A 12,892-nucleotide genomic window follows, 5' to 3' on the forward strand; every position below is an offset into this window, starting at 1 on the left:
TCCAAGTGTCCCGATTTTCCAGGGAAAGTCATGGAATCACAGAAGCCGTCCTAATTTCCGATTTGATCTGGAAATGTCCTGCTTTTCCTTTTTCCACATCTCAGAGAACACGTTAAGATGGAGATGGTAGCCAAGTTTCTGTGGCATGCAATGAGGATTTGCGAATGCTGTACCACAGCATTTTAATTGTTAGGTGCCGATTTTGCTGGGTGATTTTATTGTATTGAAGCTTTCAGAATTTTGTCTACAGTGGTACCTTGGGTTAAGAACTTAATTTGTTCTGAGGTCCATTCTTAACCTGAAATTGTTCTTAACCTGAAGCACGACTTTAGCTAATGGGGCCTCCCGCTGCCACCGCCGGGGCGTGATTTCTGTTCTCATCCTGAAGCAAAGTTCTTAACCTGAAGCACTATTTCTGGGTTAGCGGAGTCTGTAACCTGAAGTGTATGTAACATGAAGCGTATGTAACCCGAGGTACCACTGTACTCTACAGTGGTACCTTGGATTAAGAACTTAATTCGTTCTGGAGATCCATTCTTAACCTGAAACTGTTCTTAACCTGAGGTACCACTTTAGCTAATGGGGCCTCCTGCTGCCACCATACCGCTGCCACACGATTTCTGTTCTCATCCTGAAGCAAAGTTCTTAACCCGAGGTACTATTTCTGGGTTAGCGGAGTCTGTAACCTGAAGCGTCTGTAACCCGAGGTACTACTGTATATGCCAATAACGATTTGAGGTTGAGTTTGACATACTCAACAACCTCAAACGACCTTGCTGTGCTAGGTAACCATTTTGGAAGCCCAGGCAGCAAGCCCAGGTTCATTCTAAGTCTAGCGGAAACGTCAGAAGCCACAATGTCCCTGTGTTTGTTTTCCAGACTCTGATGTCTCTTGTCCGAGAAGCGATTAAGGCCCAGGTCCAGAGTCTGCACGATATCATCCAGAATGAGATCCAGGCCACCTTTGAAATCCTTCAGCTCCGGCTCCAGAAGAAGGCCTTGCTCCTCAACCCGCCTGCCCCTTACCCACCACCCTACAGCCCTGATGGGAGGAAGACCAGCAAGCAGAAGAAGCTGAAGGAGTTAATATTGGAGGCTCAGATTAAGGAGAAGGAGAAGGAGGAGAGGGAGAAGGAGAAAGAGAGGGAGAAGGAGAGGGAGAAGGAGAGGAAGGCGGAGAAGAAGGCGCAGAAGGCGGCACAGAAGGCTGCAAAAGACGAGAAGTCAAAGAAGAAAAAGAAGTGAGGGCAGCCTTCAGGTTGTCCCAGGCATGCCCTGACATTCTCAATCCCATGCCTGTGTTCTCTTTTCCATGTCTTCTTCGTCCTCTGGCCTTGAGGAGGAGTCTCAGTGCCACAGTAAATCTGTGCCTGGGGCTTCCCCACTTCAGACTGCAGGTGGGACCTCACTTTCCTTCAGATACATCCCATAGAAAACTTGTGCGTCAGGGAGGAGGTGTTGTAGCCTTGCCTTCCTCTCTGACACGCTGGTTTTCCATGGAGATAATTTTCTCTCCCTCTTCCACGCGAACCCCTCCAACTTGCAGCCTTCAGCTGTCTCATCCAGACCACGGGTTAACTCCCTCACTGAGAACACAGCCTAAGTCTCTTTGTTCAGAGGGGTAGAGATTTACAAAGAAACCCAAACAGATGTGTGCACTTAAATGTAGATATGCCAACATTCACCAAAACATCAGAGGTTTTCGTTCCATCTTTCTCAGCAAAATTTCTCCCCGCCAGGCCTATGGAAGGATGAAGAGACTGTTTTGGATGCTCCAAAGGGTTCATCATGAGCTCCCTCTGTCTTTACTGTTCCAAATAAACTAAAACATTTAATATTTCTTTCAACTCAAGCTGGCATGTGGTTTTTTTTGGGGGGGGGCATTGTTTTAAATAGCCCTCTGAGTTCCCCCTGGCAGGCAATCCTGAAAACAATCTGCTTAAGCCGGTGTAGCCCTATTTGCTAGTTCGCAGCTTTCGGTCTCAATCCAACTTCTGGCTGCGCACAGAGCATGGCTGGGAATTTGTCAAAATGTGACACATCCCATTCAAAGGGATAGATCACATCTGTGGGCGATAATGGGCACAGAATCCCAATTGCAGACATACTGACCACAGACCCTCCAAGTGTCCCTATTACAGAAGCCATGCCGATTTCTGATTTAATCCCAGAATGCCCCCCTTTTCCTTTGGGTGTCCCTGATTTCATCAGAGAAATGTTGGAGGCTATGGAATGGGATGTCCCTATTTTCATTGGAGAAATGTTGGAGGGTATGGAATGGGACGTTCCTATTTTCATTGGAGAAATGTTGGAGGGTATGGAATGGGACGTTCCTATTTTCATTGGAGAAATGTTGGAGGGTATGGAATGGGACGTCCCTATTTTCATTGGAGAAATGTTGGAGGGTATGGAATGAGACGTTCCTATTTTCATTGGAGAAATGTTGGAGGGTATGGAATGAGACGTTCCTATTTTCATTGGAGAAATGTTGGAAAAGGACGTCCCTATTTTCATTGGAGAAATGTTGGAGGGTATGGGATAGGATGTCCCTATTTTCATCGGAGAAATGTTGGAGGGTATGAAAAAGGACGTCCCAATTTTCATCGGAGAAATGTTGGACAGTATTGAATGGAACGTCCCTATTTTCATCGGAGAAATGTTGGAGGGTATGGAATAGGACGTCCCTATTTTCATCGGAGGAATGTTGGAGGGGGTGTAATCAATGTAAACTGAATCAGTCTGGTTATTTCAATGCATTGTTATAACCCAGTCTTCAGCATTCAGGGAGAATGTTTGGAAATCTAAGTAAGTGAGTTGGCACACTATGTTGCAGTAGGGAGTAAATGACACACACACACACACACACAGAGAGAGAGAGAGAGAGAGAGAGAGAGAGAGAGAGAGAGAGAGAGAGAGAGAGAGAGAGAGAGAGAACACAATTTAAAAGCACGTAAAACAAATCCAGATATTTTAAGCAAATCCAGTGGCATTTAACCTCTCATTCCGCTCAGGTCTTCCTCTTTAGGAACCTCTTGCTCTTCCCTTTCGTAAACAAATAAAACAGGAAGGTAAGTCAGCCTCGGGGACCCACCCTTCCCAAACACCCCATCCATTGCTTTCGACTTCTGAGCCATCCTCTTGGGAGTCTTGCTCTCGCCTTCCATGGGGTTTCAGGGGAAGATCAGAGACTGTTTGGGGCTGGTGCCCTGAATCCAAGCAGATCGGGCAATTTCCTTCCTGAGGCGACTAATGTCCTTGAAATATACTCGGAGTCCTGATTTCATGCTCTTTATTGCAGCTTGTAAAACAGTGACTGAATTACCCCCCCAAACCTCAGGCTTTTCTATACATTATTTACACAATGAGTCCCGTCTGATTGGCTGATTCTGCTTCCCTCCTGGAGCCTGATTGGTCTTTTCCTGCAGGCCAATTCAATCCGTTGTCGCATTCTACGATCCTACCAGCCTAATAGGCTGATTCACTTCCTCTTGGAGCCTGATTGGTCTTTTCCTGCAAGCCAATCAGGTGTTGCATTCTAGGATCCTACTTGCCTACTGTTCTAGGATCCAAGGTTAGGAAATAACACCCCCACTCTCCCCAGAGCTCATAGGGAGGGTCATGATGACCGTGACAGGGTCCCCAAGACGCAGAACTTACTGGAAATAAGAGGGAAAGGTCTGTGGTTGGGGAATGGGGAAAGGAACTAATACGATGGAAATATCTAAGATGAAAGAAGCATCAGTCGAATGGGGATATGTTAATAGAATCATAGAATCTTAGGAGTTGGAAGGGACCCGAGGGTCATCTAGTCCAACCCCCTGCAAGGCAAAAATCTCAGCTAAAGCATCCCTGACAGATCGCCACCCACCCAATCGCCAAAATGAGAGGCACAAATACAAGATGGGTGACACCTGGCTTGAGAGCAGTACATGTGAAAAGGATCTAGGAGTCTCGGTTGACCACAAACTTGACATGAGCCAACAGTGTGACGCGGCAGCTAAAAAAGCCAATGCAATTCTGGGCTGCATCAATAGGAGTATAGCATCTAGATCAAGGGAAGTAATAGTGCCACTGTATTCTGCTCTGGTCAGACCTCACCTGGAGTACTGTGTCCAGTTCTGGGCACCACAGTTCAAGAAGGACACTGACAAACTGGAACGTGTCCAGAGGAGGGCAACCAAAATGGTCAAAGGCCTGGAAACGATGCCTTATGAGGAACGGCTAAGGGAGCTGGGCATGTTTAGCCTGGAGAAGAGGAGGTTAAGGGGTGATATGATAGCCATGTTCAAATATATAAAAGGATGTCACATAGGGGAGGGAGAAAGGTTGTTTTCTGCTGCTCCAGAGAAGCGGACACGGAGCAATGGATCCAAACTACAAGAAAGAAGATTCCACCTAAACATTAGGAAGAACTTCCTGACAGTAAGAGCTGTTTGACAGTGGAATTTGCTGCCAAGGAGTGTGGTGGAGTCTCCTTCTTTGGAGGTCTTGAAGCAGAGGCTTGACAACCATATGTCAGGAGTACTCTGATGGTGTTTCCTGCTTGGCAGGGGGTTGGACACGATGGCCCTTGTGGTCTCTTCGAACTCTATGATTCTATGATTCAACCTCTGCTTAAAAATCTCCAAGGAAGGAGAATTCACAACCTCCCAAGGGAGTCCATTCCACTGTCAAACAGCTCTTGCTGTCAGAACGTTTCTGCGTATGTTTAGTCGGAATCTCCCTACTTGTAACTTGGAGCCATGGGTTCAAGTCCAACCCTCCAGAGCAGGAGAAAACAAGCTTGCTCCATCTTCCATGTGACAGCCCTTGAGGAATTTGAAGATGGCTATCATATCTCCCTTGAGTCTTCTCTTTTCCAGGCTCTTTTCCAGTTTCTGTGTTCAAACAGCGGTGCCGCAGTTAATGAAGGTAATTGAGGAGCAACCTCTGTGATTTAGCCAGCCTTGTTAATTACGGCATGAAGAACCTCCAGGAAGAGACATTGTTCCCCAGGGAATTGGCCCTTAGACGTCAGGGTGTGATATGACATGATAGCCATCTTCGAAGATGGGCTGTCCCATGGAAGATCCTGTCGTTTTCTGCTGCTTCGGAGGGTAATAAGAAGAAGAAGAAATTTTATTTATACCCCACCCTCCCCAGGCAACACTGGCTAACACCAGGTATAAAAACAATTGATTGAAATACAACTTAAAAACAAGATTAAAATGCAACCTTAAAATGCAGCCTCATTTCAGCAGAAACTCAAAAACTTTTGGGGGATGAAAACGTCAAGTCTTCACCAAGGCTAACTATCCAGACTGGTCCTACGTGGGCCAGAAAAAAGCCAGGGAAGTCCCCAAATAGGGGTTCCATCACAGAAGGAGAAAGGAAAGAGGGGGAGGGGATCAGGCTGATTCCAAGACAAAGGCCAGGCGTAACAACACTGTCTTAAAGGCCCTGTGGAAAGAGATCAGATCCCGCAGGGCCCTGGTCTCATGAGACAGAGCGTTCCACCAGGCCGGAGCCAGAGTTGAAAAGGCCCTGGCTCTGGTTCATGCTAATCTAACTTCCTTAGGGCTTGGGACCTCTAGAGTGTTGCTATTTATGGACCTTAAGGTAGGACCCAAACCTAAAAGGTAAAGGTAAAGGGACCATTAGGTCCAGTTGTGGACGACTCTGGGGTTGAGGCGCTCATCTCGCTTTATTGGCCGAGGAAGCCGGTGTACAGCTTCCGGGTCATGTGGCCAGCATGACTAAGCCACTTCTGGTCAGTTGGCGGTTCAAATCCCGTTGCTCTGTCCCAGCTCCTGCCAACTTAGCAGTTCGAAAGCACCCCAGTGCAAGTAGATAAATAGGTACTGCTGTGGTGGGAAGGTAAATGGTGTTTTTTTGTGCCCTGGCACTTGTCACAGTCCTCTGTGTGCCAGAAGCAGTTTAGTCCTGCTGGCCACATGACCTGGAAAGCTGTCTGTGGACAAACGCCGGCTCCCTTGGGCAGAAAGCGAGATGAGCGCCACAACCCTATGGTCGCCTTTAACTGGACTTAACCATCCAGGGCTCCTTTACCTTTACCCAATTACAGTGGAACCTCTACTTGCGACCATAATCCATTCCGGAAGTCCATCTGGAGGTTGAAATGGGTTGCTGGGAGAGGTGCCATTGTGGGCAGGCGCTGGCGGCAACCTCCGCTCCTGCGCACGCGCGAACAGCGATCGCTACTCCTGCGCATGCGTGACCAGCGGCAAAACTGCCAGTTACTTCTGGGATTGCTGTGGACATTGGGCGAAATGGACGCAAGCAGAGGCGGATGTAAGAAGAGGTCTGACTGTATTTATTACCCACCCTTCTCCCTAAGGTCCCAAAGCAGGTTACAGCATTAAAAACAAAGTTAAAAACAATTTATAACCATGCAAATAAGGTGGATCTTAACAACATTGCACCTCAAGCATCAAAAGCCAGGAGAAAGAGGAGTGCTTGCAGCTTTCTCCAAAATCTGTGTTGGTACAAAAATGTGTGTTATTGGGAGAGACACTCATGCTAAAATGCTGGTGGATTTTCAAGGGAACTTTTTTTTAAAAAAAACCTCAGTGCAAAATATAAGATTGGGGGGGGGGAATGAGAAACTGAGAGAAATCCAAACGGAGCCTCTACGTGTGTTCATGAGGAGGAAGAAAGAGAGAGAGAAAGAGGGGGCGGCTATTTTTCTTGAAGAATAAACAAGCCGTGATTTCTCCTCCTCAGCCCTTTGCTTAAACATGAAGGCAGCACCAGGGCTCATAACATCCGGCTCGAGGGGCCGGCTTCTGTTATCAGGCAGGAAACAGCTCTGGATACATCCGCTCCTTCGCCTCGGCAGCCCAAGCCACCTCCAGTGGCAAGATCTGGCAGGAAAACACGAGTGTCGTGCCTTGATTCCTTCTCCTTTAGCACAGCGGGAGTCCTGCCTCTGCAGCTCAGGGCGGGGAGAATATATTGCCTTCCCTGATTACAGCAAGAGAAAGTCTTCTGACTTGGGAGAGCAGGAGGATCTGTACGGCTAATGTCTCGCCTAGTGGACTTGTCCCAGAGGAGGCCGCAAACCCAGCTTTGAGAGGCCTTTGATAAAGATTGACCTCTTTCATGGAATTATAGGACCTTAAGGATGTGGGTGGCGCTGTGGGTTAAACCACAGAGCCTAGGGCTTGCTGCTCAGAAGGTCGGCGGTTCAAATCCCCGCGATGGGGTGAGCTCCCGTTGCTCGGTCCCTGCTCCTGCCAACCTAGCAGTTCAAAAGCACGTCAAAGTGCAAGTAGATAAATAGGTCCCGCTCCAGCGGTAAGGTAAACGGCGTTTCCGTGCACTGCTCTGGTTTGCCAGAAGCGGCTTAGTCATGCTGGCCACATGATCCGGAAGCTGTACGCCGGCTCCCTCGGCCAATAAAGCGAGATGAGCGCCACAACCTCAGAGTCGTCCGCGACTGGACCTAATGGTCAGGGTCCCTTTACCTTAAGGTCCACAAATGACAACATGTTGGAGGTCTCAGGTCGCAAGGTGGTTAGATTGGTCTCAGCTAGGGCCAGGGCCTTTTCAGTACTGGCCCCGACTTGGTGGAACACCAAGAGACTAGGGCCCTGCGGGACTTGACATCTTTCCGCAGGGCCCGCAAGCCAGAGCTGTTCCGCCTGGCTTTTGGTTTGGACTCAGTCTGACCCTTATGTTTCCTTCCCCTTACGGTTTTGACTTTTAAAATGAGGCTGCATTTCAAATTGCATTTTAACCTGTATTTTAAATTGGTGTGCCCCCCCCCATTATGTCTTTACTGTAATTTTACTGGTGTTAGCCGCCCTGAGCTGGGCTCTGGCCTGGGAGGACAGAGTATAAATAAAATTTATTATTATTATCTAGTTCGACCCCCTGTAATGCAGGAATCTCAGCTAAAACAAGTTCAATACCTTGCTGCGCAATAGAGTTGTCACAATACAAAGAGCGCAACAGGCTGAATGATAATAACTGTGAAAATTTTACTGGTTATTTCCTGTTGGTTACTTCTTGTAAGTAAACTAAGGAATGTGTTACACAGGAACTTACAAGAAGAAGCAAAAAGAAAAGAAAAGAAAAGAAAAGAAAAGAAAAGAAAAGAAGACATGTATTTATATTGGAATTAGCCTCATAAGTTATACACCGTACATATGAACTGTATATGTTGCACATACTGGGCTAGACCTTTACAATAGGAAATAGCCAGTAAAATTTCCAGCCTGTTGCGCTTTGTGTATTGTGGAATCTCAGCTAAAGCGCCCATGGCCTCTGCTTTAAAACCGCCAAGGTAAGGAGGAGAGTCCAGCGAGGGAATCCGCTCCACTGTCAAGCAGCTCTTACCAACAGAAAGTCCTTTCTGAGATTTAGTTGGAAACTCCTTTTCTTACAATTTGAATCCATCGGTTCGCCCCTCGCTCTCTGGAGCAGCAGAAAACCCGATTTGCTGGAACGCAACACATTTGCAGGCTACTCTGAAAGCAGAACTAAGCTGCTCTTCTTATGAGGAGATATTTTGCAGAGTCCTGATCCGAAGGCTGCAGCATCCACAACATTTCCTTTCTTGGCTGACAAGGGTTTTAACTCCTGAAATTCTGGGGCTGGAAATCAAGGGTATTGGGGAGGAAGGTGGAAATAACCACCCGATTCTCAAGATTCAAGGAAATGATCTTCCAGGGATGCACTGACACACATGGGCCATGTTCCAGCGACTATCCGGGAAGGGTGATGTAATGATGCCTCATGATTACTAACACAGCAGTCTGCACGGCAATCATATAGGCTGCAGATGGACCTGAATGATGGGTAATTTTTTTTATTTTAAAGTAAAATAGAATTTCCACTCCTCTAGCTTCAGGGATCTTGGTGCAGCCCCTGACAATTCGAATGAGCTAGTACCCCCAGAGGGTACTAGTGAACTTGTGACGGTCATTGTGAAAATTCAGAAGCATTTCAAATGTATGCATTGTTGCGTGCAATTCTTCTGTTGCATTTTTTGCAAAGCAATGGTCCCTAATGCATGTATGCATGTTGTTTGCACTGACATATGCACATCACATATGCACATGACAGCAGTCACGAAATTAAAAGATGCCTGCTTCTTGGGAGGAAAGCGATGACAAACCAAGGCAGCATCTTAAAAAGCAGAGACATCACCTTGCCGACAAAGGCCCGTATAGTTAAAGCTATGGTTTTCCCAGTAGTGATGTATGGAAGTGAGAGCTGGACCATCAAGAAGGCTGTCTACCACCTTCCACTGTCAAACAGCTCTTACCATCAGAAATCTTTTCCTGATGCTCAGTCACAATTTCCTTTCTTGCAACTTGAAACTAATGGTTTGGAGCAGGAGAAAACAAGGATGCTCCCTCCTCCATGTGAAGCCCTTGAAATATTTGAACGTATTAAAGAACCTCTTAATGAGGGTGAAAAAGGAGAGCGCAAAAGATGGCCTGAAGCGCAACATCGACAAAACTAAGATCATGGCCACTGGGCCCATCACCTCCTGGCAAATGACAAAGCTAGACAGCATCTTACAAAGCAGACTCCCTGGAAAAGACCCTGATGTTGGGAAAGATGGAGGGCACAAGGAGAAGGGGACAACAGAGGACGAGATGGTGGGACAGTGTTCTCGAAGCTACCAGCATGAGTTTGACCAAACTGGGGGAGGCAGTGGAAGACAGGGGTGCCTGGCGTGCTCTGGTCCATGGGGTCATGAAGAGTCGGACACAACTAAACAACTAATCAACTAAACAACAACATGCACACTTTACCCAACTATCTGCAATTTTGCTTGGCTGGAGAACTGCATTGCAAAATTCAGAGAAGTGGGCATTTCAGAAGATGGCTGTGTTTTGGTTTGTGGGTTGTCTTGGAAATTGCAAATTGGGTATGATTGACTGTCAGCGTGAACTGAATTGAATTTCTTCTCCAGCCCAGCTGGTGGGTCAATGCCATACACATGAAGAAGAAGAAGAGTTTGGATTTGATATCCCGCCTTTCACTCCCCTTCAGGAGTCTCAAAGCGGCTCACATTCTCCTTTCCCTTCCTCTCCCACCACAAACACTCTGTGAGGTGAGTGGGGCTGAGAGACTTCAGAGAAGTGTGACTGGCCCAAGGTCACCCAGCAGCTGCATGTGGAGGAGCGGAGATGCGAACCTGGTTCCCCAGATTACGAGTCCACCGCTCTTAACCACTACACCACACTGGACAGGTAATCCTGTCTCCCTCCCTCTTTGTGGCTCTCACCGCTGGAAGGCGCTGCCTCCAATTGCTTCATAGTAGAGCCACTGCTGCAAAAATGTGACAGAGAGATTAAGTTTCTTCTCTTATGTCTTGCTAGGATCCTGAAGGCCTCATTGCGGACAGCAACTTCCCAGCCCTCCTTGGAACATCTGAGGCTACTTCTAGACAAGCTGATCATTGAGCCCTGTCAATCCTCCACTCTTTCTGGAGAACCCAAAAGTTGTTTTGCTATTTTGTTAACAGGGTTTTGGATTTTATTTTCCAAAATAAAAGCGGCAGTTTAACTCAGACTTGCATGCTAACGTAACACACATACACCACGTCCCCCGCTGAGAAAAAGATTGACAACAACAACAACAAACAACTGTATCTGAAGAAGTGTGCATGCACACGAAAGCTCATACCAAGAACTAACTTAGTTGGTCTTTAAGGTGCTACTGGAAGGAATTTTTTTTGTTTTAACAAACAACTTATTATTTATACCCCACTCGTCTGGCTGGGTTTCCCCAGCCACTTTGGACGGCTTCCAACAAAATATTTAAAATGCAATAAAACACCAAACATTAAAAACTCCCCTGTAGTAAGCATATGTAACGAATGAAGCTTTGCAGGGTTAAATAAAGAGACAAATGGTGCAAAAAGTATAAAGATAGAGGTAATCTACATTAGACACAACAATTTAGAAAGAGTAGAAATTTCGAGGTCTTAGAACAAAGGAAGGAAGTCAATATGTATATATGTACATAATGATTAGAATGATGAAATGGATTTATTTGTAGATGTTTTTGTTTGTTCGTGTGTGTTTTTTTTCGTGTTTCGTTTTGTTTTTTCTTGTTTGTACTGTTTTATTTTGGATTCAATGTTTGTAATTTTTGTTGTAATTTTGCATGGGGGGGAAACCTTCCTTAAACAGGGCTGCCTTCAGATGTCTTCTAAAAGTCAGATAGATATTTCCTTGACATCTGATGGGAGGGTGTTCCACAGGGCGGGTGCCACCACCGAGAAGGCCCTCTGCCTGGTTCCCTGTAACCTCACTTCTCGCAGGGAGGGAACCACCAGAAGGCCCTCAGAACTGGACCTCAGTGTCCGGGCTGAATGATGGGAATGGAGATGCTCCTTCAGGTCTACTGGGCTGAGGCCACTTAGGACAACTACCCGGGAGATGGTACCATTGTCCCTGCTGTGAAATGAGCGGTAGGGTTTCAGCTACCAGTTCCCAGGGAATGCCAGTTTAACCCACCTCAATTCCATGGCATGGATTCCCCTGAGATTGGCGGGAGAAGGGCAGTCAATGGAATGCAATTGCCGCTTTTTAGTTTGGAGAAATGGCTTTTAGCTGTGATGGCAATGCTCTCATTTCTGAATTCCACTTGCTGGAATCCACAGGACGGGAGAGGGCTCTTGTGCTCAGATCCTGCTTCCATGGTTCCCATAGAGGCATCTGATTGTCTACACCAGGCACAGGCAAACTTGCCCCTCCAGCTGTTTTGGGATTACAACTCCCATCATCCAGCTAACAGGACCAGCAGTCAGGGATGATGGGAACTGTAGTCCCCAAACAGCTGGAGGACCAAGTTTGGAAATGCCTGGTCTACAAGATGCTGCACTAAGACAGGCCCTTGGCCTGATCCTGCAGTCTCTTCTGATGTTCTGATGTGCACATGGAACACTTTTGGAAGCAATGTCCAAACATGTCATTATTTTTTTATGACCTGTAACGTTATCATTACTTGATTGAGATTAATTGGGTTGCTGCAGTTAGATTGCTCTTTGCAAAGATTGAGACACAATAATCAGCCCACCAGGTTTATCAATGGCTTGTTGATTGATGGGTGCCCTTTAGCGGTGGGGCGGTGGGGGGGGGCAGGGAGGATGAACTATTTGGCAACCGCCGGTTTTCTCTACCCAGACCTAAGATGCAGAATAGGCTCGTTCAAAGTGCCTCGATTGCAAGTGAGGCAAAAGATGTTGATGGCTTCTTTATCTCGAAGATAGCATCGTACCGCCCAGCCGTTGCATAAACCCTCTTCAAAGCAACACACGAACGCTGATCAACAAGCCGCCTCCGCATTGCATTCTTGAGGTTTCCCATGTTCTCAGAATTGCTCGATATTTAATGTGATTCCTTGATTGGGCTTAATTGGGTTGCAGTTCCTCGGGCAGGCAGATGAAGTCAGAGAGGCATCCCCAATGCATTTCAATGGGGATATACCGTATTTTTCCGTCTATAAGACGCCCCCATGTATAAGATTCCCCATATTTTGGGGGACTCCGATTTAAGAAAATGGGGGGGGGCAATACTATCCATGTATAAGATGAGCCCAGATTATGAACATTATTTTAGAGTAAAAGAAAAAGTACGGTAATAACCTCTTGCCATCACCACAGAACCAGCACTCTTACAAGTCCCACATAATACCTGTTCCACGTTTGTAAGAAATCATTTTTTAGTCTGGCGGTGGCTACACTTTGGAATTCCCCGCCTATTGATATCAGGCTGTGTGTTCTTGGGTGCCTGCTAAAAACATTTTTGTTTAGATAGGTCTACTCAGATGCGTAGAACATTGGCCTGTGTTTTAACCCATTTTTATTTCTTTGCTGGTTTTGTTTCCCTGGAATGTTTTTAACTATTTATTCTCTCCGTAACGCACT

At 46.6% G+C, this 12,892-nt stretch overlaps 1 protein-coding gene across 6 annotated transcripts in view; it reads left to right on the forward strand.

Annotated features, from left to right (window-relative positions):
• The window catches only part of LOC309365819 (uncharacterized protein C8orf74 homolog), a 71,789-nt gene extending 69,942 nt beyond the window's left edge, over positions 1-1,847 (forward strand). For all 6 annotated transcript variants that reach the window (XM_081904320.1, XM_081904324.1, XM_081904321.1 and 3 more), the window contains one exon: positions 880-1,847. In XM_081904320.1, the coding sequence (XP_081760446.1) occupies positions 880-1,245 (366 nt within the window). In that variant the 3' untranslated portion in view covers positions 1,246-1,847. The remainder of the gene's footprint in view (positions 1-879) is intronic.
• Positions 1,848-12,892: the final 11,045 nt, after the last annotated feature.

The sequence above is a fragment of the Podarcis melisellensis genome (assembly GCF_964234715.1).
Source record: "Podarcis melisellensis genome assembly, chromosome: 3".
NCBI classification, from domain to species: Eukaryota; Metazoa; Chordata; class Lepidosauria; order Squamata; family Lacertidae; genus Podarcis; species Podarcis melisellensis.